The 23,452-nt window shown below is 37.1% G+C and overlaps 1 protein-coding gene across 1 annotated transcript; it reads left to right on the top strand.

Moving 5' to 3' along the window:
- LOC107608127 lies at positions 18,868–21,226 on the top strand. The gene is made up of 5 exons (XM_021107849.1): positions 18,868–19,560; positions 20,165–20,269; positions 20,619–20,680; positions 20,865–20,924; positions 21,176–21,226. Exons 1-3 carry the CDS (start codon positions 18,868–18,870, stop codon positions 20,637–20,639), a joined length of 819 nt encoding a protein of 272 aa, XP_020963508.1. The 3' UTR covers positions 20,640–20,680; positions 20,865–20,924; positions 21,176–21,226.

Below are 23,452 nucleotides of genomic sequence, written 5' to 3'. Positions count from 1 at the left end.
ATATCAACCTCTCACAACTTATAGCAGACAGTATTCAAGAGATTGCTGAAGACACAAACAAATCAGGTAAGCTTGGTCACCCAAGCACTATTCTGAGACTGTGTAAAAGGGCTGGGGTGACATTTGAAGATGAAGAAATGGATAAGGTAAAAGGAAGCAGGGGAATCACTAGGCGACTAATGGAAGGTGCTACTGAAGATGATGATCAAGAGGAAGAAAGACACCAAATAAGAAGAAGACCACAAGTAGAGGAAGAGCAAGCTCCTGGTGTCATAGACATGAGCCAATTGTAAAGAGATCTTGAGAAAATATCTCAACAAAACATGAGAGCATAAGAGCAGTATTTAAGGCAGCAAGAGCTATATTTGCAACAGCAGGAGCAGTATATGAAGGATAGATAGGAAAGAGAGAACTGGCAGCGCCAAATGAAGGAGCGACAAGAGAGCTGGTAGCAACAAATGATGGCTCAACAACAAGAATTCCAAACAAAGATTCTTGAGGGGCAAAGGGAACAATCAGCAGATTTTCAAGAGTCATATAATAGATTGTCCATGAGTCAAGCCAAGTATGGGGAGTACACTCATAACTTATATCAGTGGAAGAACATTTATCATACCATTGGAGAGAATAGGCACATGGATAGAATAGAGTATGATGAAGACACTTAAGCTAAGTTGGACTATTTGACCTATAGCATGCCAGCATTGGATCCACAGATCAAGCCATTTGAGAAATGCCAAGAGTTAGTGAACTGTCAGAGAGCAAGAACTCAGAAGAATTCAGCACGTATGTAGCATAGATTAGAGGAGGCTGGACTCTCAGATCTGATAGACTCTATCTGGGATAAGAGGTACCCTGGTGAAGAGCCTCAGGATTACACCAAGAAGAGGAAGAAAAAAGGGAGAATCAAGCAAGAGCAAGGGACATAACAATTAGAAGGTGGTGGGGTTTCTTTCATGTTTTCTTTTTAAAATTCAATAAGGAAGATGCATATCTGAGATATGAGATGCCTCCAAATGCTTTATGTTTTGCAATTTTATATTCTGGGTAGTTTTCTTACAAGTGAATTGCATTATGTTTGTCATCCATCATTAGCTTGAATTTTGTTTTGTTCCTTTCTGCAATGAATAAAAGAAAAATATTTGATTTAGAAAAGGCAAATGTCCAATGTTGTAGAAATTAGAATGAAATTCAGTGGTGCTACTTGTTTGATTTAATGATTATCTCAAATAACAAAAGCTGCATAATAACATGTTCTTTGAAGTATGAATTAGCTTGCTGCTATAAGGTCTGTTATTAATGAAATTCCCTTGAGAATAAAGCAAAATAAAAAGAAAAAGAAAATCCAATAATTGGCAAAGAAACAAACAATAAGGCTAGACACCAATAGCTTGGACCCTAGGACATATGCCTGTGGTGTTTTTGTACTAGGATATGCTTGGACAAGTAGGTTCTGAGGAGAATTTTGAAACTTGGCCACTTAGATCAACTGATCTGGGATTGCCAACTGAAAGTCCACCATCAAGAGCTACCTAGTTATAAAACATTTAGTAATCCAAAGAGATGCTGGGCATCAATGTTCCTAGGAAGAAATTGTGAGCCATGTGTCTTTGGTGAAGAAATGTTGAGTAAAATTTAGCCAAAAAGGTTACTGCAACATTTGCCACCAAGCTTTCATTAATAAATGAGCTATTTGAAGCAAAAGAAAGAAAGAAAAAGTAAGCAAGGGATCAAGCAAAAGTAATGTATTATAGCAGCAACTCTAATGAACCTTTAAGGAAACATTTCTTATCTGTCAGCAAGTAATAAATGAGCTACCATTGCCTGCATAAAACCCTATGAACCAAGTTCAATTATCTGCTAAATAAGGACATGCATACTTCTCTATTTTATTTCATTTTCTCTTATGTTTAGTGCTTGCTTGGGGACAAACAAGGTTTAAGTTTGGTGTTGTGATGACAAGTCATCTTATGCTAGCTTTTCAAGCTTTTTTCACTTGTTTTATTAGGTTTTATGCACTTTCTTACATTGTAAATAAGTAATTTGGAGTGGATTTGCATGGTTTTGTTGAATCAATCAACCATCCTTTATTGGACACTAAATCATGAAGTTTAAGCTAAATTTAACTGATTTTTGAATGATTTATAAACCTTATGAATTTGGTGGTACTTTGATTAGTTGTTTTGATTACTTGTAGGTGAAAAAATGATGGAAAAAGGAATTTTTGGCACGCTTTTGAAGTTAAAGCACGCTTTGGACCTTAGGCCACGCTTTGAAAAGCGTGACTGATGAGCGGATATTTTATACACTTTTTGGGGTATTTTCATATAGTTTTTAGTAGGATCTAGCTACTTTTTAGTATATTTTTAGTAGTTTTTATGCAAAAATCACATTTCTAGACTTTACTATGAGTTTGTGTGTTTTTCTATGATTTCAAATATTTTATGGCTGAAATTGAAGGACCTGACCAAAAATCTGATTCAAGGCTGAAAAAGGACTGTAGATGCTGTTGGATTTTGACCTCCCTGCACTCGAAATGGATTTTCTGGAGCTACAGAAGCCCAATTAGAACGCTCTCAATTGCGTTGGAAAGTAGACATCCTGGGCTTTCCAGAAATATATAAATATATAATAGTCCATACTTTGCCCCGAGTTGAGATCACGCAAACTGGCTTTTAACGCCAAGTCTCTACCCTATTCTGGCGTTAAACGCCCAAACTGGCACAAAAGCTGGAGTTAAATGCCAGGAGTAGCCTATGCACGTGAAAGCTTCAATGCTCAGCCCAAACACACACCAAGTGGGCCTCAGAAGTAGATTTCTGCACTATCTATCTTAGTTTACTCATTTTCTGTAAACCTAGGTCACTAGTTTAGTATAAAAACTACTTTTAGAGACTTACTATGGACTTCATGACAATTTACATCTGAATTTTGTATCTTCTACGGCATGAGTCTCTAAACTCCATGGTTGGGGGTGAGGAGCTCTGCTGTTTCTCAATGGATTAATGCAATTACTTCTATTTTCTATTCAATCACGCTTGTTTCTGTTCTAAGATACTCGCTCGTACTTAACCGTGATGAATGTGATGATCCGTGACACTCATCACCATTCTCAACCTATGAACGCGTGCCTGACAACCACTTCCATTCTACCTTAGATTGAGTGTGTATCTCTTTGGTTCCTGGTTCACGAGTTTGATTGCCTCTCCTGACAACAGAGCATTCAAATCCGTGAGATCAGAATCTTCGTGGTATAAGCTAGAATCAATTGGCAGCATTCTTGAGATCCGAAAAGTCTAAACCTTGTCTGTGGTATTCCGAGTAGGATCCGGGAAGGGATGACTGTGACGAGCTTCAAACTCACAAATGTTGGGCGCAGTGACAGTGTGCAAAAGGATCAATGGATCTTATTCCAACACTAGTGAGAACCGACAGATGATTAGCCCTACGAAACCCGTAGCTGGACCATTTTCACTGAGAGGACGGATGGTAGCCATTGACAATGGTGATCCACCAACATACAGCTTGCCATGGAAGGAGCCTTGCGTGCGTGAAGAAGAAGACAGTAGGAAAGCAGAGATTTAGAAGACAAAGCATCTCCAAACCTCAACCTGTTCTCCATTATTGCATAACAAGTATTATTTAACCCATGTTCTTTTACTCATTCCAATTAAAACTGAGAATTATTATTGATATCCTGACTAAGAGTTACAAGATAACCATAGCTTGCTTCAAGCCAACAATCTCCGTGGGATCGACCCTTACTTACGTAAGGTATTACTTGGACGACCCAGTGCACTTGCTGGTTAGTTGTGCGAATTTGCAAAAGTGTGATTGTGATTTCGTGCACCAAGTTTTTGGTGCCGTTGCCGAGGATTGTTCGTGTTTGGACAACTGACGGTTTATTTTGTTACTTAGATTAGGAAAAATTTTTTCTTTTTAGTTTAGAGTCTTCTATCATTGTTTTTGGTTAAAATTTTAAAATCCTTATTTTATTTTTCTAAATTATTTTCAAAAATTTTTTTAACCAATAACTTCATAATTCAGTCTTTTGTTTGAGTTTAGTTTTATATTCTAAGTTTGGTGTCAATTGCATGATTTTATCTTTCTTTCATTTTTTTCTTTCGAACTATCAGTGCTCATAATATAAAAATTTTTAAGTTTGGTGTCCTTTATGTTTCTGTTTTCTTAAAAATTTTCAAAAGTTGATCTTAGTGTTCATTTTTGATATTCAAAGCTTCCTTGTTTGTTTTTTTGTTTTGATCTAAAAATTTTAAGCTTGGTGTCCTTTTTCCTGTTTTTCTTTTTCTTCATTAAATTCAAAAATATCTTTTCTCTTTATTTTAATTGATTTTCAAATTCTACCTTTAAAAATTCATATTTTTATTTTAAAACTTCTTATTTTATCTTATCTTAGTTTTGTAATTTCAAAATTTAAATCTTTTTCAAAAATCATATCCAAGGTTTTTCAAATTTTTTCTTAATTAATCAATTATTCTAGTTTTTGAAACTTCTATTTTATTTTCCATTCATTTTATTTTATTTTATTTTATTCAGTTACTTTTAATTAAATAAAATAAAATAAATAAAAATATAATTTATTTGCAATTCATATCAATTTCCTTTTCTCCATCATGGACATAAGTGGAAATGAACAGTCTAGAAGGGCTCTGGGGTCATATGCTAACCCCATTACCGCTGCATACAGGAGTAGTATCTGTATATCTCCCATCAAAGTAAGCTGTTTTGAGCTAAATCCTCAGCTCATTGTCATGGTTCAACAAAATTGACAGTATTCCGGTCTTCCACAGGAAGAACCTACTGAGTTTTTGGCGCAGTTCTTGCAAATTGCTGACACAGTGCTTGACAAGGAGGTAGATCAGGATGTATACAGATTATTACTGTTTTTATTTGCTGTAAAAGATCAAGCTAAGAGGTGGTTAAATAACCAACCCACAGCAAGCATAAGAACATGGAGACAATTGACAGACAAGTTCCTGAATCAATATGGAATCACAATTGAATCAGACAAAACAATAGTTATCAAAATAGATAACAGAAGAGTGCCAAGCATTTCAATTAAGAAGTGGAAAAACATTGAATACCTCAACTCAAAGCAGCAGAAAGCCAAGAAAAGAACAGTTGACAGAGGACGAGTAACCTGCTACCCAAAATCCCTTTGAGGATAGTAAGAGCCCAGAGAGGAATAACTCTGGCGTTCAAACGCCAGAAAAGGGTGAAAAACTGGCGTTAAACGCCCAGTCCATGTCCAGTTCTAGCGTTCAAACGCCAGAAAGGGGAGGGAATATGGTGTTAAACGCCCATCCAGCCCCCAAGCCTGGCATTCAAATGCCAATGAGGGATCAGACACCTGCAAGTGCTGATGGTAACCCCTCTAAGAAGGCTTCTCCAACCACCTCTGTAGGGAATAAACCTGCAGCAACTAAGGTTGAAGAATACAAAGCCAAGATGCCTTATCCTCAGAAACTTCGCCAAGCAGAACAGGATAAATAATTTGCCCGCTTTGTAGACTATCTTAGGACTCTTGAAATCAAGATTCCGTTTACAGAGGTACTTGAGCAAATACCCTCTTATGCTAAGTTCATGAAAGAGATCTTAAGTCATAAGAAGGATTAGAGGGAAACTGAAAAAGTCTTTCTCACTGAAGAGTGCAGTGTAGTCATTTTAAAGAGCTTACCAGAAAAGCTTAAGGATCCTCGGAGCTTTATGATACCATGCACATTAGAGGGTACTTGTACCAAGACAGCTCTATGTGATCTTGGGGCAAGTATCAACATAATCCCTGCATCCACTATCAGAAAGCTTGGCTTAACCCTCTGTTCTTGTTTTCATGTATATATATGTCTGTGAACCTTAAGCTTTCTTCATATGCAAGTTAATCTTATTTCTGAGCGTTGTGCTTTTAATTTTGCAATTTTGTTTTACCTATTCTTCAAGGCTCCTCGTATACTATAGTCATTCAATTTATATATATATATTTCAAAGCTCGTAATACCACAGCACCTTTGTTTTATGACTTAGGCGTAAAGCTCTGTGTGGTAGAGTGTTACATTATGGTGTTAGAGCAGTTCGTTCCTGTAGAGCCTGAGGGACTGACTGACTATGCTTATGGGCATACTCTAGGTATCCGTACATGCTAAATTAAGTTATCTAACTGATATATGTGGCATGAATGTTCATGAGCATGCAATTGGGATTTTGAAGCACTAGACTTGCGATATTGAGACTGATCACCTTAATATAACTTGTTTAGTGTGAGTAGGAACCAGATGGCGCCTCATGGACGCGGTCGTGGCCGAGGTAAAGAGCAAAGTGATAATGAGAGGCCTGAAACAAATGGGACCCATGGACTTTATGGCTGCCCTGGAGACTGGTGCACGAAATTGTGATCACACTTTTCACAACTCCGCACAACTAACCAGCAAGTGTACTGGATCATCCAAGTAATACCTTACGTGAGTAAGGGTCGATCCCACAGAGATTGTCGGCTTGAATCAAGCTATGGTTATCTTGTAAATCTTAGTCAGGAGATTAATGATTAAATTGATTTTGTTTATGAAAAGTAAATAGCATGAAATAAATGTTACTTGTGATTCAGTAATGAGAAACAGGTTGAGGTTCCGAAGATGCTCTGTCATCTGAATCTCTGCTTTCCTACTGTCTTCTTCTCCAAACACGCATGGCTTCCTTCAATGGCAAGCTGTATGATCCTCTCGAATGAAAAAATACCAGGCATGGTTTCTGCACGGCTAATCAACTGGTGGATTTCTCGTCTCGGATGAAAAATACCAGGTACAACTACCGCATGGCTAATCATCTGTCGGTTCTCAATAGCGTCAGAATATGATCTCTCTATCCTTTTACACAATGTCACTGCACCCAACATTCGTGAGTTTGAAACTCGTCATAGTCATCCCTTCCCATATCCTACTCGGAATACAACAAACAAGGTTTAGACTTTCCAGATCCCAAGAATGCTGCCAATTGGTTCTATCCTCTACCACGAAGGTTTTAATCTCACGGACTCGGTCCGTTGATCAGAGACCCAAGAGATACGCACTCAAGCTGTCGCCCAATGACTACGTTGAGCTCAGATAGAACGGGAGTGGTTGTCAGGCATGCGTTCAAAGATTTGAGAATAATGATGAGTGTCACGGATCATCATGTTCTCTATATTGAAGTACGAGTGAGTCTTAGAATAGAATCAAGCGTGATTGAATAGAAAATAGTAGAAATTGCATTAATCCATTGAAACACAGCAGAGCTCCTCACCCCCACCTATGGGGTTTAGAGACTCATGTCGTAGGAGATATAATATGAAGTGTAAAAATGTCATGAGTTATAAAAATGAGTCTCTAAAAGTAGTTTTTATACTAAACTAGTAACTTAGGTTTACAGAAAATGAGTAACTAAGTGCAGATAGTGTAGAAATCCACTTCCGGGGCCCACTTGGTGTGTGCTAGGGCTGAGCATTGAAGCTTTCACGTGATTGGTCATTCTTGGAGTTAAATGCTAACTTGGGTGCCAGTTTGGGCGTTTAACTCCAGTTTTGGTGCCAGTTCTGGCGTTTTACTCCAGAAAAGGGTCTCTAGCTGGCGTTTAACGCCAGTTTGGGCCATCAATTCTCGGGAAAAGTATGGACTATTAAATATTGCTAGAAAGCCCAAGATGTCTACTTTCCAACGCAATTAAGAGCGCGCCAATTGAGTATCTGTAGCTCCAGAAAATCCATTTCGAGTGCAGGAGGGTCAGAATCCAACAGCATCTGCAGTCCTTTCTCAGCCTCTGAATCAGAGTTTTGCTCAGGTCCCTCAATTTCAACCCAAAAATACCTGAAAGTACAGAAAAACACACAAACTCATAGTAAAGTCTAAAAATATGATTTTTGCATAAAAACTAATAAAAATATAATAAAAAGTAGCTAAAACATACTAAAAACTACCTAAAAATAATGCCAAAAAGGGTATAAATTATCCGCTCATCACAACACCAAACTTAAATTGTTGCTTGTCCCTAAGCAACTAAAAACAAAATATGATAAAAAGAAGAGAATATACAATAAATTCCAAAATATCAAAGAAGCTTAGTTCCAATTAGATGAGCAGGACCAGTAGCCTTTTTGCTTCTAAATAGTTTTAGCATCTCACTTTATCCTTTGAAGTTCAGAATGATTGGCATCCATAGGAACTCAGAATTCAGATAGTGTTATTGATTCTCCTAGTTCAGTATGTTGATTCTTGAACACAGCTACTTTATGAGTCTTGGTCGTGACCCTAAGCATTTTGTTTTTCAATATTACCACCGGATACATAAATCCCACAGACACATAACTGGGTGAACCTTTTCATATTGTGACTCAGCTTTGCTAGAGCCCGCAGTTAGAGGTGCCCAGAGCTCTTAAGCACACTCTTTTTGCCTTAGACCATGACTTTAACCGCCCAGTCTCAAGCTTTTCACTTGACACCTTCACGCCACAAACATATGGTTAGGGACAGCTTGATTTAGCCGCTTAGGCCAGGATTTTATTCCTTTGGGCCCCTCCTATCCGTTAATCCTCAAAGCCTTGGATCCTTTTTACCCTTGTCTTTTAGTTTAAAGGGTTATTGGCTTTTTTTTCTTGCCTTTTCTTTTTCTTTGCTTTTTTTCGCTTTTTTTTAAAGCTTTGTGTTTTTCACTGCTTTTTCTTGCTTCAAGAATCAATTTTATGATTTTTTAGATTATCAATAACATTTCTTTTTTTTTTCATTATTCTTTCAAGAGCCAACAATTTTAACATTCATAAACTTCACTATAAAAAATATGCACTATTCAAGCATTCATTCAGAAAACAAAAAGTATTGTCACCACATCAACATAATTCAACTAATTTCAAGATAAATTTCAAAATTATGCACTTCTTGTTCTTTTGCAAATAAAAACATTTTTTTAAGAGATGTGAGGGATTCATGGAATCATTCATAACTTTAAGACATAGACACTCAACATTAATAATCATGTAATAAAAAATAAAGACAGAAACTAATCATAAAAGCAGACAAATAACAATAAAAGAAAGGAAATTAAAGACATAAAAATAAATGACTCTTAATACTAATGCTCACGTAACTCTTAAAATAGGTCTCTAATAATAAAAGTTATCACAGAGTTAGGACTCAATAACCTTTAATTTAAGAGATACTTGCTCCTTTCAATCTATGGGACGTCTAGCTTTTCAAGGGGCAGCTTCTGGCGCTTCAGCTCATGTATCTCACGCCCTTGTTTCTCTTATTCTTTGATCAGTTTGCAGAGCATGCTGTTTTGATTCTGTTGCTCTTCTTTGAGTTGATCCATAGCGTCTTGCAGCTTGGTGACAGATGCTTCTAAGCGGGCCCAATATTCAAATTGAGAAATTTATGGGAGGAGCTCATGCGCTCTCCTTTTGATGGGGTTATCTTGGTGATTGGGCGTTCAACTGGGATATATTCATCCACGCCTATCTGTACCCCCACATCTTTACATAACAGACTGATCAAGCTTGGGTAAGCCAATTTGGCCTCAGTGGATTCTTTGTTTGCAAACATGTAAATTTCAACAGGGATTAGCTAATGAATCTCTACCTCCTTCCCCAGCATAATACAGTGAATCATCACTACCCTCTTGACAGTGACTTTAGATCGGTTTCTGGTTGGGAGTATAGAACTCCCAATGAAATCCAGCCAACCTCTAGCAATTGGTTTGAGATCACCTCTCTTTAGTTGGTTTGGGACACCTTTTGAATTAGTAACCCACTTAGTTCCAGGGAGGCATATGTCCTCTAGAACTTTATCTAGCCTTTTATCCTTGGCCATTATCCTATTAAAGGACTCTGGATCATCTTGTAGTTGAGGAAGTTTGAGAACTTCTCTCACTTTGTCAAAATGGAAGTAAATATTCTTCCCTCTGACCATAGTCCGAAAGGAGTAGAAAGCAGTTTCCTCTAATCTTTGCTTTTCTGTCATCCACAGATTTGCATAAAATTCATGGACCATATTTCTTCCAACATGTATCTCAGGATTAGCCAGGACTTCCCAGCCCCTGTTTTGAATCTACTCTTGGATCTCCGGGTATTCATCTTCTTTCAGATTGAACCTAACATCCGGGATCATTGATCTTCTGCACACAATTTTGAATCAATTGTCTGCATGTTCTTTGGTGCATAAATTCTTATGCTTCCACAGTGGCTTTGGATTGCTTTCTTTCTTTCCTCTTGAAGTGGTTTGTCTTCCTTTGGGAGCCATGAGATTCGTTTGTTTTAGCTCAGGGATCATGGAAATCACACCAAACTTAGAGATTTGCTTGTCTTCAAGCAAAAATAAAAAGAAAGAAGAAGAATAGATGGAGAGAAGGATTTGAATGATGAGGAAGGAGGGGCTGGCCGAATGTGTATGTAAAAGGGAGGAAGGGAATGGGTTTCAATTTATTTTTGAAAAAGATAAGATAGGAAGATATGATTGATGAAAGATACAATTCGTAAAATATGAAAGATTTGAAAAAGATATGAGGAAGTTAAATCTGAATTTTCATTTATGCAGCTAAGAAATAAAAGATAATATGAATGAATTAAAAAGATTTGAAAAGAAATTGGAAAGATAAATGAGTTTTCAAAAACGTTTTGAAAAAGAATTGCAAAGAATTGAAAAAGAATTAAAAAGAATTTATAAGATTATTAATTTTTGGGAATGGAAATTAAAAAGTGAATGTAATACTTTGATGCAGAAAATTATGAATTAAAACATGAAAATTCGAAAAAATTTGAATTGGAAACGAAATTACCTCCCCCTTGCTGTGCTGGCGTTAAACACCCAGAATGATAGCCATTCTGGTGTTTAACGCCCATCTGGTGGCCATTTTGGGCATTTAATGCCCAGCCAGATACCCTGGCTGGCGTTAAATGCCAGAAATCCTTCCTTACTGGGTGTTTTTCTGAATGCCCAGAATGCTGCCATTTCTGGCATTAAACACCCAGAATGCTACCTATTCTGGCGTTTAACGCCCAGAATGATACCTTTACTGGCGTTAAATACCCAGAATGGTAGCCATTCTGGCGTTTAACGCCCAAATTGCCTCTTTACTGGCATTTTAACGCCAGTGAGCCCTTTTTCTCTGTGACTCTTCTGCTTTATATTCTGAACCTTTATTTCCTTGACTTGTTCACTAAAAAACATTAACAAACATGAATAAAAAAATTAAATGGACTTATATAATTGTTATAAACATCTAATTTTTTTTTATGGCTGAGTTGCCTCCCAGCAAGCACTTCTTTATTGTCTTTAGCTGGACTTTTACTGAGCTGTTAATTTAGTCTCAGTTTTGAGCACTCTTGCTCAACATTGCCTTCAAGATAATGTTTGACTCTCTGTACATTAACAATGAACTTTTTGTCAGAATCAATATCCTGAAGCTCCACATATCCATATGGTGACACACTTGTAATCACATATGGTCCCTTCCACCGGGATTTCAATTTTCCAGGGAACAATCTGAGCCTGGGGTTAAACAGCAGAACCTTCTGTCCTGGCTCAAAGACTCTAGATGACAGCTTTCTATCGTGCAATCTTTTTTCTTTCTCTTTATAAATTTTAGCATTTTCGAAAGCATTGAGTCTGAACTCCTCCAGCTCATTCAATTGGAGTAATCTTTTCTCTCCAGCTACCTTAGCATCAAGGTTTAGGAATCTGGTTGCCTAGTAGGCTTTGTGTTCCAGTTCCACTGGCAGATGGCAGGCTTTTCCATATACAAGCTGGTATGGAGAGGTCCCTATGGTCGTCTTGAATGCGGTTCTATATGCCCATAGAGTATCATCCAGACTTCTTGCCCAATCCTTTCTACGAGTAATTACAGTTCGTTTCAAGATTCGTTTTAGTTCTCTATTTGAGACTTCAGCCTGTCTATTTATTTGTGGATGATATGGAGTCGCCACTTTGTGGTGAATTCCATATCGGACCAGAGCAGAGTCAAGCTGTTTATTGCAGAAATGAGTGCCTCCATCACTGATCAGTATCCTAGAGGCACCAAACCTGTGAAAGATACGCTTCTGGAGGAACTTCATCACTGTCTTAGTATCATTAGTGGATATTACAATTGCCTCTACCCATTTAGATACATAGTTTACTGCCACAAGAATATAAGTGTTTGAATATGATGGTGGGAAAGGTCCCATAAAGTCAATACCCCATACATCAAACAATTCAATCTCTAAGATCCCTTGCTGAGGCATGGCATAACCGTGAGGCAGATTACCAGCTTTCTGACAACTGTCACAGTTACGTACAAACTCTCGGGAGTCTCTATAGAGAGTAGGCCAGTAGAAGCCACATTGGAGAACTTTTGTGGCTGTTCGCTCACCTCCGAAATGTCCTCCATATTGTGATCTATGGCAATGCCATAGGATTTTCTGTGCCTCTTCTCTAGGCACACATCTACGGATTACTATGTCTGCACACCTCTTAAAGAGATATGGTTCATCCCACAAGTAGTACTTACCATCAAAAACCAATTTTTTCATTTGCTGCTTACTGTACTCTTTGGGTATGAATCTCACAGCTTTAAAGTTTGCAATGTCTGTAAACCATGGTACCTCCTGAATGGCAAAGAGTTGCTCATCTGGAAAAGTTTTAGAGATCTCAGTAGGAGGGAGGGATGCTCCTGCTACTGGTTCTATCCGGGACAGGTGATCTACTACTTGGTTTTCTGTCCCTTTTCTGTCTCTTATTTCTATATCAAACTCTTGCAGAAGCAACACCCATCTTATGAGTCTGGGTTTTGAATCTTGCTTTGTGAGGAGATATTTTAGAGTAGCATGATCAGTGTCCACAATCACTTTTGATCCTACTAAATAAAATCTGAACTTGTCAATAGCATAAACCACTGCAAGCAACTCCTTTTCTGTGGTTGTATAATTCTTCTGCGTGTCATTTAAAACATGGCTAGCATAATAAATGACATGCAGAAGCTTGTCATGCCTCTGTCCCAATACTGCACCAATGGCATGGTCACTGGCATCACACATTAGTTCGAATGGTAATACCCAGTCTAGTGCAGAAATGACTGGTGCTGTGACCAGCTTAGCTTTCAAAGTCTCAAACGCCTGCAAATACTCTGTGTCAAAGACAAATGGCGTGTCAGCAGCTAGCAGATTGCTCAGAGGTTTTGCAATTTTCAAAAAATCCTTTATAAACCACCTATAGAATCCTGCATGCCCAAGAAAGCTTCTGATTGCTTTAACATTGGCAGGTGGTGGTAATTTTTCAATTACCTCTACCTTAGCTTGATCCACCTCTATTCCCTTATTCAAAATTTTGTGTCTAAGGACAATTCCTTCGGTCACCATAAAGTGACATTTCTCCCAGTTTAAAACCAGGTTAGTCTCTTGGCACCTTTTCAGAACAAGTGCTAGAAGATTAAGACATGAGCTGAATGAGTCTCCAAATACTAAGAAGTCATCCATGAAGACTTCCAAAAATTTCTCTACCATATCAGAGAAGATAGAGAGCATGCACCTCTGAAAGGTTGCAGTTGCATTGCACAGACCAAATGGCATCCTTCTGTAGGCAAACACTCCAGATATACATGTGAATGCTATTTTGTCTTGGTCCTGAGGATCTACTGCAATTTAGTTGTAACCTGAATAGCCATCCAAAAAGCAGTAGTATTCATGACCTGCTAGTCTCTCTAGCATCTGGTCTATGAATGGTAAAGGAAAGTGATCCTTTCTGGTGGCTGTATTGAACCTTCTGTAGTCAATACACATACGCCACCCTGTAACTGTTCTTGTAGGAACCAGTTCATTCTTTTCATTATTAATCACTGTCATGCCTCCCTTCTTGGGGACAACTTGGACAGGGCTCACCCAGGGGCTATCAGAAATAGGATAAATAATCCCAGCCTCAGTAACTTAGTGACCTCTTTCTGCACCACCTCCTTCATGGCTGGATTCAGCCGCCTCTATGGTTGAACTACTGGCTTAGCATCATCCTCCAATAGGATCTTGTGCATGCATCTGGCAGGGCAAATGCCCTTAAGATCACTTGTGGACCACCCAAGAGCTGTCTTGTGTGTCCTTAGCACCTGGATTAGTGCTTTCTCTTCCTGTGGTTCTAAAGTAGACCTTATGATCACAGGAAAAGTGTCATCTTCTCCCAGAAATGCATATTTCAGGGATGGTGGTAGTGGTTTGAACTCGGATTTAGGAGTCTTTTCCTCTTCCTGCGGAGTTTTCAGAGCTTCTTCTATTTTCTCTGGTTCCTCTAGATCAGGCTGAACATCTTTAAAAATGTCCTCTAGCTCTGATTCGAGACTCTCAGTCATATTGACTTCTTCCACCAGAGAGTCAATAATATCAGCGCTCATGCAGTCTTTTGATGTGTCTGGATGCTGCATAGCTTTGATAGCATTCAACTTGAACTCATTCTCATTGACTCTCAGGGTTATCTCCCCTTTTTGGACGTCAATGAGGGTTCATCCAGTTGCTAGAAAAGGTCTTCCTAGAATAAGAGTTGCACTCTTGTGCTCCTCCATTTTCAGCACTACAAAGTCAGTGGGAAAGGCAAAAGGCCCAACCTTGACAATCATGTCCTCAATTACGCCTGATGGAATTTTAATGGAGCCATCAGCAAGTTTGAGGCATATCCGGGTTGGTTTAACTTCATCAGTCAAACCAAGATTTTTGATAGTGGATGCAGGTATTAGGTTGATACTTACCCCAAGATCACATTGAGCTGTCTTAGTACAAGCATCCTCTAATGTGCATGGTATCATAAAGCTTCCGGGATCTTTAAGCTTCTCTGGTAAGCTTTCTAGAATGACTGCACTGCATTCTTCAGTGAGAAAAACCTTTTTAGTTTCTTTCCAATCTTTCTTATGACTTAAGATCTCCTTCATGAACTTCGCATAAGAGAGTATTGCTCAAGTGCCTCTGCAAACAAAATCTTTATTTCAAGAGTCCTGAGTTAGTCTGCAAAGCGGGCAAATTGTTTATCCTGTTTCGCTTGGCGGAGTTTCTGAGGATAAGGCATCTTGGCTTTATATTCTTCAACCTTAGTTGCTGTAGGTTTATTTCCTACAGAAGTGGTTGGACAAGCCTGCTTAAGGGGGTTGTCATCAGCACTTGCAGGTGTCTGATCCCTTGCTGGCATTTGAACCCCAGAATTGGGTGCTTTTTGGGCGTTTAACGCCAGATTGCCACCCTTTTCTGGCATTTGGACGCCAGAATTGGGCATCCACTAGGCGTTTAACGCCAGTTTTTCACCCTTTTCTCGCGTTTGAACACCAGAATCATTCCTCTCTGGGCTCTTACTGTCCTCAGATGGATTTTGGGCAGTGGCTTAGTCATCCTCTTTCAGTTGTTCCTTTCTTGGCTTTCTGCTGCCCTGAGTTGAGGCATTCAGTGTCTTCCCACTTCTTAAATGAACAGCTTGGCACTCTTCTGTTATCTGTTTAGATAGCTGTTGTCTTGTCTGATCCAATTATGCTTCCATATTCTTGTTGGCATTCTTAGTGTCTTGTAACATCTCTTTGAATTCTGCTAACTGTTTTGTTATAAGAAGTAATTGCTGATTGAGTTCAACAACTTGTTCTAGAGAACTAAGTTTAGTGGATAGTGCTTTAGCCTCTTCTTTCATGGAGGACTCACTACTTAAATACAGATGTTGATTGCTATCAACTGTATCAATGAGCTCTTGAGCCTCTTCAATTGTCTTCCTCATGTGTATAGATCCACCAGCTGAGTGGTCTAGAGACATCTGAGCCTTTTCTATAAGCCCATAGTAAAAGTTGTCTAACTACACCCATTCTGAAAACATTTCAGATGGGCATTATAAAGAGATTCATTATCCTCTTGTTTAAAGCCTTGGATGTCCAACCTTAGCTGTGTCATCCTTTTTGGAGGAAAATATTGATTCAGGAATTTGTCTGATAACTGTTTCCATGTTCTTATGCTTGCTGTGGGTTGGTTATTTAACCACCTCTTAGCTTGATCTTTTACAGCAAATGGAAACAGTAACAATCTGTAGACATCCTGATCTACTTCCTTATCACATACTGTGTCAGCAATTTGTAAGAACTGTTCCAGAAACTCAGTAGGTTCTTCCTGTGGAAGACCGGAATACTGGCAATTTTGCTGCACCATGATAATGAGCTGAAGATTTAGCTCAAAACTTCTTGCTCTGATGGGGGTATACAGATACTACTCCCATATGAAGTAGTAGTGGGGTTAGCATATGACCCCAGAGTCCTTCTGGACTGCTCATTTCCACTTAGGTCCATGATGGAGAAATGAAAATGATGTGGATTGTAAATAGAAATTTTATTTTATTTAATTAAGGATAAACCGAATTTAAAAGAGAATAAAATAAAATACTTGGAAATTAGAATATAAATTTCGAAAACTAGAAGGAAAAGAAATAAAAGAAATTCGAATACTAAAATGATTAATTAATTAAAAAGATTTGAAAAAATTTTAGACATGATTTTTGAAAAATGAAGAGAGAGAAAGTGGTTAGGAAGTTTTGAAAAAGATGTCTTAAAATTAAAGATACTTGTAAGAAAAATAATTAAAAGAGAAGATTTGAAAAAGATATGATTTTAAAATTTTAAAGATTGAAACTTTCTTAACAAGGAAACACCAAACTTAAAATTTTTCAATCAAAATAATAAAATAGGACAAGTAATTCGAAAATTATAAATAAGAAAAGAAAAAGATTTTGAAAAAATTTTATAAAGGATTTTCGAAAAATATAAAAAGAAAATTGAAAAAGATTTAAAAAGATAAACTTTAAAATTGAAATTTTAACTTAACCAACAACAAACTACCAAATTTTAAAAATTTTGAATAAGTCAACCTAAGGAATTCGAAAATGATGAGTAAAAAAAGAAAAAGATATTTTTATTTTTATCTTTTTTTTAATTTAATGAGGAAAGAGAAAAATAATAAAATGACAAAAAACTTAGAATTTTTAAATCAAAACAAAGAAAACAAATAAAAAAACTTTGAATGTCAAGATGAACACCAATAACACTTTGAAGATCAAGATGAACACCAAGAACAAATTTTGGAAATTTTTAAGAAAATAAAAACACAAAAGACACCAAACTTAAAAATTTTTATACTTTGGACTCTAATAATTCAAAAATGCACAAGAAAAATAAGGAAAGACACAAAACAAGAAAAACTAAAGATCAAACAAGGAAAATAAACAGGAACAACTTGAAGATCAAGAAAGAACAAGTAACATAAAACTCGAAAATATAAAGAATAAAAAGAACATGTAATTCGAAAATCTGAAAGAAAGTAAAAACCTGCAATTGACACCAAACTTAAAACATGAAACTAAACTCAAACAAAAGACTCAATTATTAGTTTATTGGTTTTTATCTATTTATATAGAAATTTTCGAAAATAAAAGTCTAGAAAAAGGAAAACAAGGATTTTGAGATTTTAACCAAACACAATAATAGAAGATGAAATTTTAGTGACTCTAAACCAAAAAGATAAACTTTTCCTAATCTAAGCAACAAAATAAACCGTCAGTTGTCCAAACTCGAACAATCCCCAGCAACAGCACCAAAAACTTGGTGCATAAAATTGTGATCACACTTTTCACAACTCCGCACAACTAACCAGCAAGTACACTGGGTCGTCCAAGTAATACCTTACGTGAGTAAGGGTCGATCCCACGGAGATTGTCAGCTTGAATCAAGCTATAGTTATCTTGTAAATCTTATTCAGGAGATTAATGATTAAATTGATTTTGTTTATGAAAAGTAAATAGCATGAAATAAATGTTACTTGTGATTCAGTAATGAGAAACAGGTTGAGGTTCCGGAGATGCTCTGTCGTCTGAATCTCTGCTTTCCTACTGTCTTCTTCTCCAAACACGCATGGCTTCCTTCAATGGCAAGCTGTATGATCCTCTCAGATGAAAAATACCAGGCACGATTTCTGCACGGCTAATCAACTGTCGAATTTCTCGTCTCGGATGAAAAATACCAGGTACAGCTACCACACGGCTAATCATCTATCGGTTCTCACTAGTGTCAGAATAGGATCTCTCTATTCTTTTGCACACTGTCACTGCGCCCAACATTTGCAAGTTTGAAGCTTGTCACAGTCGTCCCTTTCCAGATCCTACTCGGAATACCACAGACAAGGTTTAGACTTTTCAGATCCCAGGAATGCTACCAATTGGTTCTAGCCTCTACCACGAAGGTTCTAATCTCATGGACTCGGTCCACGGATCAAAGACCCAAGAGATACACACTTAAGCTGTCGCCCAATGACTATGTTGAGCTCAGATAGAACGGGCACTACAAGAAAAAAGGCCTATCGACACCCTTTTTTCTTGTCACGCTTTAAAAACGTGCCGAAAAGTGGTCTATGGGCACGCTTTTGCGAGGGTGGCCATTGATTTGTGATTTGGCCACGCTTTTTTTGCCACGCTTGAAAAGCGTTGCCATAGAGGGCAATCGGCACGCTTTTTCAAGGGTGGCCACTTATTTGAAATTTGGCCACGCTTTCTTACTGCCACGCTTGAAAAGCGTACCCATAGAGAGAAATCGGCACGCTTTTACGAGAGTGGCCACTAATTTGATATTTCGCCACGCTTTGTTTTTGCCACACTTAAAAGGCGTAGCCATAGAAAGAAACCGGTACGCTTCAAAAACGTGGCTATACCTTGTGTATTTTGGCACCGTAAAAAAACGTGCCAATAGAGTTCCCTTCTCAAAAATTTAGTTTCCCACCTATTTTTCCCACGCTTAACCTTTTTTTCTAAGTTATCAAATTTTACTACCCAACAACACACACTACTAACTTACACACTAACTAAAACAATGAAACCCCAAAAATTCATCTTCTCGCTCGAACCCTCTCGAACCCTAAAAGCTAAGGCGCCGTCAGCTTCATCGTCGCGATCAAACCTAGCCCTGGTCGCCTGTCTCTGTCGCGGTGCTGCTCGCTTGTCTCTGGCGCGGTACTGCTCGCTTGTCTCTGGCGCGGTACTGCTCGCCTCATCTTCTAGAACCCAGCCCTGGTCGTGGTGCTCCTCGCCTCTCTCTGTCGCGGTGCTGCTCGCCTCATCTTCTCGAATCCAGCCCTGGTCGTGGTGCTCCTCGCCTCTCTCTGTTGCGGTGCTCCTCGCCTGTCTCTGTCGCGGTGCTGCTCGCCTCATCTTCTCGAACCCACCCCTGGTCGTGGTGCTCCTCGCCTCTCTCTGTCGCGGTGCTCCTCGCCTGTCTCTATCGCGGTGCTACTCGCCTCATCTTCTCGAACCCAGCCCTGGTTGTGGTGCTCCTCGCCTCTCTCTGTCGCGGTTCTGCTCAGCCTCATCTTCTCGAACCCAGCCCTGGTCGTGGTCCTGCTCACTTTTCTCTATCGCGGTTCTGCTCAGCCTCATCTTCTCGAACCCAGCCGTGGTCGTGGTGCTGCTCGCCTCTCTCTGTGTCGTGGTTCTGCTCAGCCTCATCTTCTCCAACCCAACCCTGGTCGTGGTGCTGCTCGCCTCTCCTCCCGCATCTAGCATCAAGGTTTGTTTTTTCTAGCTTTATCGATTTTGTTTACTTGTGATTATGCTTGGTGCGTTCTTTCAATGTTAATTCTCTGCTTATTATTCCATTTCGGATCATTTTCTATTACTTTCTGGATGGTGATTGGTCATTGGTGCTGCATTATTGCTTTTACTTTAGGAGTTTAGAATTGTATGGAAAAGAAAACTGCTCTTACATCTACCTGAGATAGTAATTTTGATTTTCAAACTTAAACATCTCTGGAAAGCATTTTGCATTTAACCTGTTCATGATGAGTATAGCTTTTCTCATAGGAGCAATGATGAGCATGGTGGTTTTCTGTTCTTCATGCCTGATATCCTACTTTAATTTGATCTTGCCTGTAATAAATTTTAAGGCAAAATTGCACATTTTTATTGGGGTGTTTGAAGGGTATTTTTTGCTTGTATTGTTATATAGAACAAGGAAGATACATTACAATTCTGAGATAAATTGAAGCTCCTAAGTATGCACTATGAATCTATTGTTTTTTTTATTTTTGTTAACAAATACACATATCATGTCATGTGCTTACTAAATTCTGACTGTGAATTCTAACTCTTTTCTCTCTCTTTTTCTTCTACAGTATCCTCCTTGTTACAAGGACATCAGTTTCTGGATCAATGAATCATTTATTGAAAACAATCTGTGTGAACTTGTTAGAGGAATTGCTGAGGATCTTGTAGAAGAGGTAATTCTTTGAAAGTTCTAGTAAACCTTTTCTCTTGCATTTAAATGTATGTGAATTATCAATGTTGCTGTTTCCTGAATGTTCAATGAATTGAAAATGTATCTGGGCTGATCTGATTTGAGATTGAAAATTGGGGTTATGAAGAGATCTTGTGCAAAGCAAATTAAATGTTGTGTTAAGATGAGCTCTGAAACATCTTAACATTTAATTAGAGGATTTAAACTGACTGAATACAGGTTATGAAAACTATGAATACAGGTTATGAAAACTCAAACGATGCTTTATTATATGACTATGGAGGATTTAAATTTTATGGTGTGTGGTATTTATATTTTAATTTTTTTTGCAGACTGACACAAAGTGTTGTTAGAAGCTATTGGGTATATCAGATTCCTTTAGAGTCAAATTGAGGTCATTTATGTTCCTTCAATTCTCACATATTTGTACCATACATACACATTCCTTTACTAATAATCAATTTTCCCAAACAACTATGATGAGTCAGTGATATATGTGTGTGTGTGGGGCACGCTGTTAAAGGTTCACTTTAAACTATTTATTTTTTATTAAAAAAATTCCTTGGATATTATTTCAGGCCCTTAGTTTACCATACTTGAGCAATGGATCAGGGAACACAAGGCATCAACAACATTCTGTAAGAATATTATATATTAATTTATGATAAATCCATTTCTGGTTAATTAGTTAATTTAGCATTAAGTATAATTAACACTTCTGATGAAAGCAATTATGAAGAATAATATCACACACTCTCTAGTGCTGAGCCTTGTTGATTCTTTTTGTCTTGCAAGTGCATGTGTGAGAATGTATTTTAATTAATTAGAAATTGATGAGTAATTATGTGGTAGTAATTGAGTGATGATTGTAATTATCTAATGTTATTAGGTTCATCAGGGAGAGAAAATTTGTTTATTCCCTGAAGACCCCGGTCAGATATGCTTTTTACATTGGATCCATTAAATCTTTTAAGGGTTTTGGTGATTTTGAATGTAGAAATTTTAAAGAATTACCTTACATTATATGGTTAAATAAAGAAAAGCATATAATTAAAGATAAATATTATATCAAAAGTGACTTTTATCTGATGTAATATTATTTTAATTAAACTAATGGCTTCCTTTACTACTTTACTAATTGCAAAAACTTGAACATGGTTTAATACATTCTCATTTTAATTTATTTTACTTTTTGGTTATGTAGCTACTGCATGAAAATTGCTTGAAGAGGAAAGTACCTACTAGTGAACAGGTATGATTATTGCCCTCTTCAAGTTTAATATTTTAATATTTTTTTTGGTTTTCTTTCATAATTTTACAATGAGAGTTTCTGTTTCATAACCTTCTACTATTTCAGACCCCTTTTGTAGTATATTTTTTTATTTTAATTTTTTTCTGAGGCTTTTGGTGGTGGTGGCTTACATGCTTAGTCATTGTTGGTTTAAGAGGTTTTGGTTTGCTCATTGTTGAAAAAGTTTGCTTCTTTTTCTACTTGAGAGTTTAGCCTAACAAATAATGGCTAATGCCTTACATGGAAGAAATTGTAGCAGATTGGGGCTTGGAATTTGAAGCATTGTTTTTGTTTTGTCTATAGTGTTAGAATATTTATTCACAAAACTTTGGAGGAATCTATATTTATTGTTTTGTGAGAGATATTAGAGATGTATGATCTATCATGATGTGGTATCTAGCCAGTGGTTTTTTCTTGATTCAAGAGTTTTTTTTTCTTTGAATTAATGGGAAAGTAAAGAGATGTGACCTACTACTGGTCCCCTTGTTTTCATGATTTGGCTGTCCTATATGTAATTAAGTTGTTAAATATCATACTCACAATCTTTTTTTGCCTCAAGAGGTTACTAATTCCCACGAATGATTAAAGTACTTGGATTTAGTGGTAATTTGAGTTTAGTGTCTCTCTAATATACACTTCTGATTGTTTGTTAAACTCTAAACCTTTTCTTCTTTTAAATAAACCATTAATTATTCTTTTAATATATATTTTTTTTCTTTTTTATGAAATAAGAATAACTCATTAATCAAGTTGCACACTTAAAAAATAAATGTTTATGAATTAGAGGTTTAATTTAAGATTTTTACTATCAAATTTTTACTCTCAAACAGAACCTGCATATATCATTACACAAAACTAGTATTTACTTTTTTCTACCTTTGTTTGCCATGTCACAAAACCTGCATATATCTTTTAAGATTTCTTTCTTGTCATTTAAATTTAATTACTACTATCCTGAGGTAGTGTAGCATTAATTAGGAAAAAGGAATATGGATTTTAGTTACAGATGGGTTGCTTACTATTAGTGGTGTCAATATGTTTGGCCCTATAGGGCTTTGGCCCTACTTTATAGGGCCAGAAGAATAAAAAGCCCTTTAACTAATAGGGTCAAATTTTTAAAAAGCCCTCAGGGCCAAAAACCCTCATGGGCCAAAAGCCCTAGGGCCAACCCATGGGTTACCTAATTCTTTTTTTTTTTTTTTTTTTTTTACATTCTCTATTTCAACAACACACATAAAACTTATTAAAAGTCATTAATTTGTTTTATCCCTTTATTTTTATGCTTGAAAAATAAATGTTAATAATGTACATTGATCATATTAAATCCAACTTTTAACTATATATATCAAGAAATCAAACATGACATTTACTATCTCATCACCCTTTTTCTTACTCTCTAGAATTTACCATCAAGAATGTCTCTAAAAAATTAAAATAAAGTTTATACAAAAATTCATCATCTAAAATCATGAATGTTGAGGGGGATGCATCGTTGCTGTTGACACTTCTTCTTCTTCATGAATTTCACCAATTTCATCATCTAAAATCAACCAATTAAAAAACAGTTAGAAATTCAATTTAAAATATTATTTGAAAAAAATAGTATAAATATTTACCATCATGATTTGGAACAAATCCACGTAACCAACTCCTTGTGCAAATAAGCATTTGGACATGCTCATAAAGAGTGGAACTTCGATATTTTGTTAAAACACGTCCACCAATACTGAATGCAGACTCAGATGCTACCGTAGTGATGGGAATACTTAAAACATCTCTGGCCATAACTGACAGAGTGGGAAACCTATCCTCATTAATCTTCCAAAAATTCAGCACATCATACTTCAAATCATCTTCATTGGTGTGAATCAAACC

This window comes from Arachis ipaensis, chromosome B07 (genome assembly GCF_000816755.2).
Source record: "Arachis ipaensis cultivar K30076 chromosome B07, Araip1.1, whole genome shotgun sequence".
Lineage (NCBI taxonomy): Eukaryota > Viridiplantae > Streptophyta > Magnoliopsida > Fabales > Fabaceae > Arachis > Arachis ipaensis.
This window is presented reverse-complemented; position numbering and strand designations above follow the sequence as displayed.

Bases quoted from the DNA above. Each gene is read 5' to 3' on its own strand.
- LOC107608127 (XM_021107849.1), top strand. From the start codon at position 18,868: ATGAAACCCCAAAAATTCATCTTCTCGCTCGAACCCTCTCGAACCCTA. The intron at 19,561-20,164 runs GTTTGTTTTTTC...TTTCTTCTACAG, and splicing joins CTCCCGCATCTAGCATCAAG to TATCCTCCTTGTTACAAGGA. The intron at 20,270-20,618 runs GTAATTCTTTGA...TTTTTTTTGCAG, and splicing joins CTGAGGATCTTGTAGAAGAG to ACTGACACAAAGTGTTGTTA.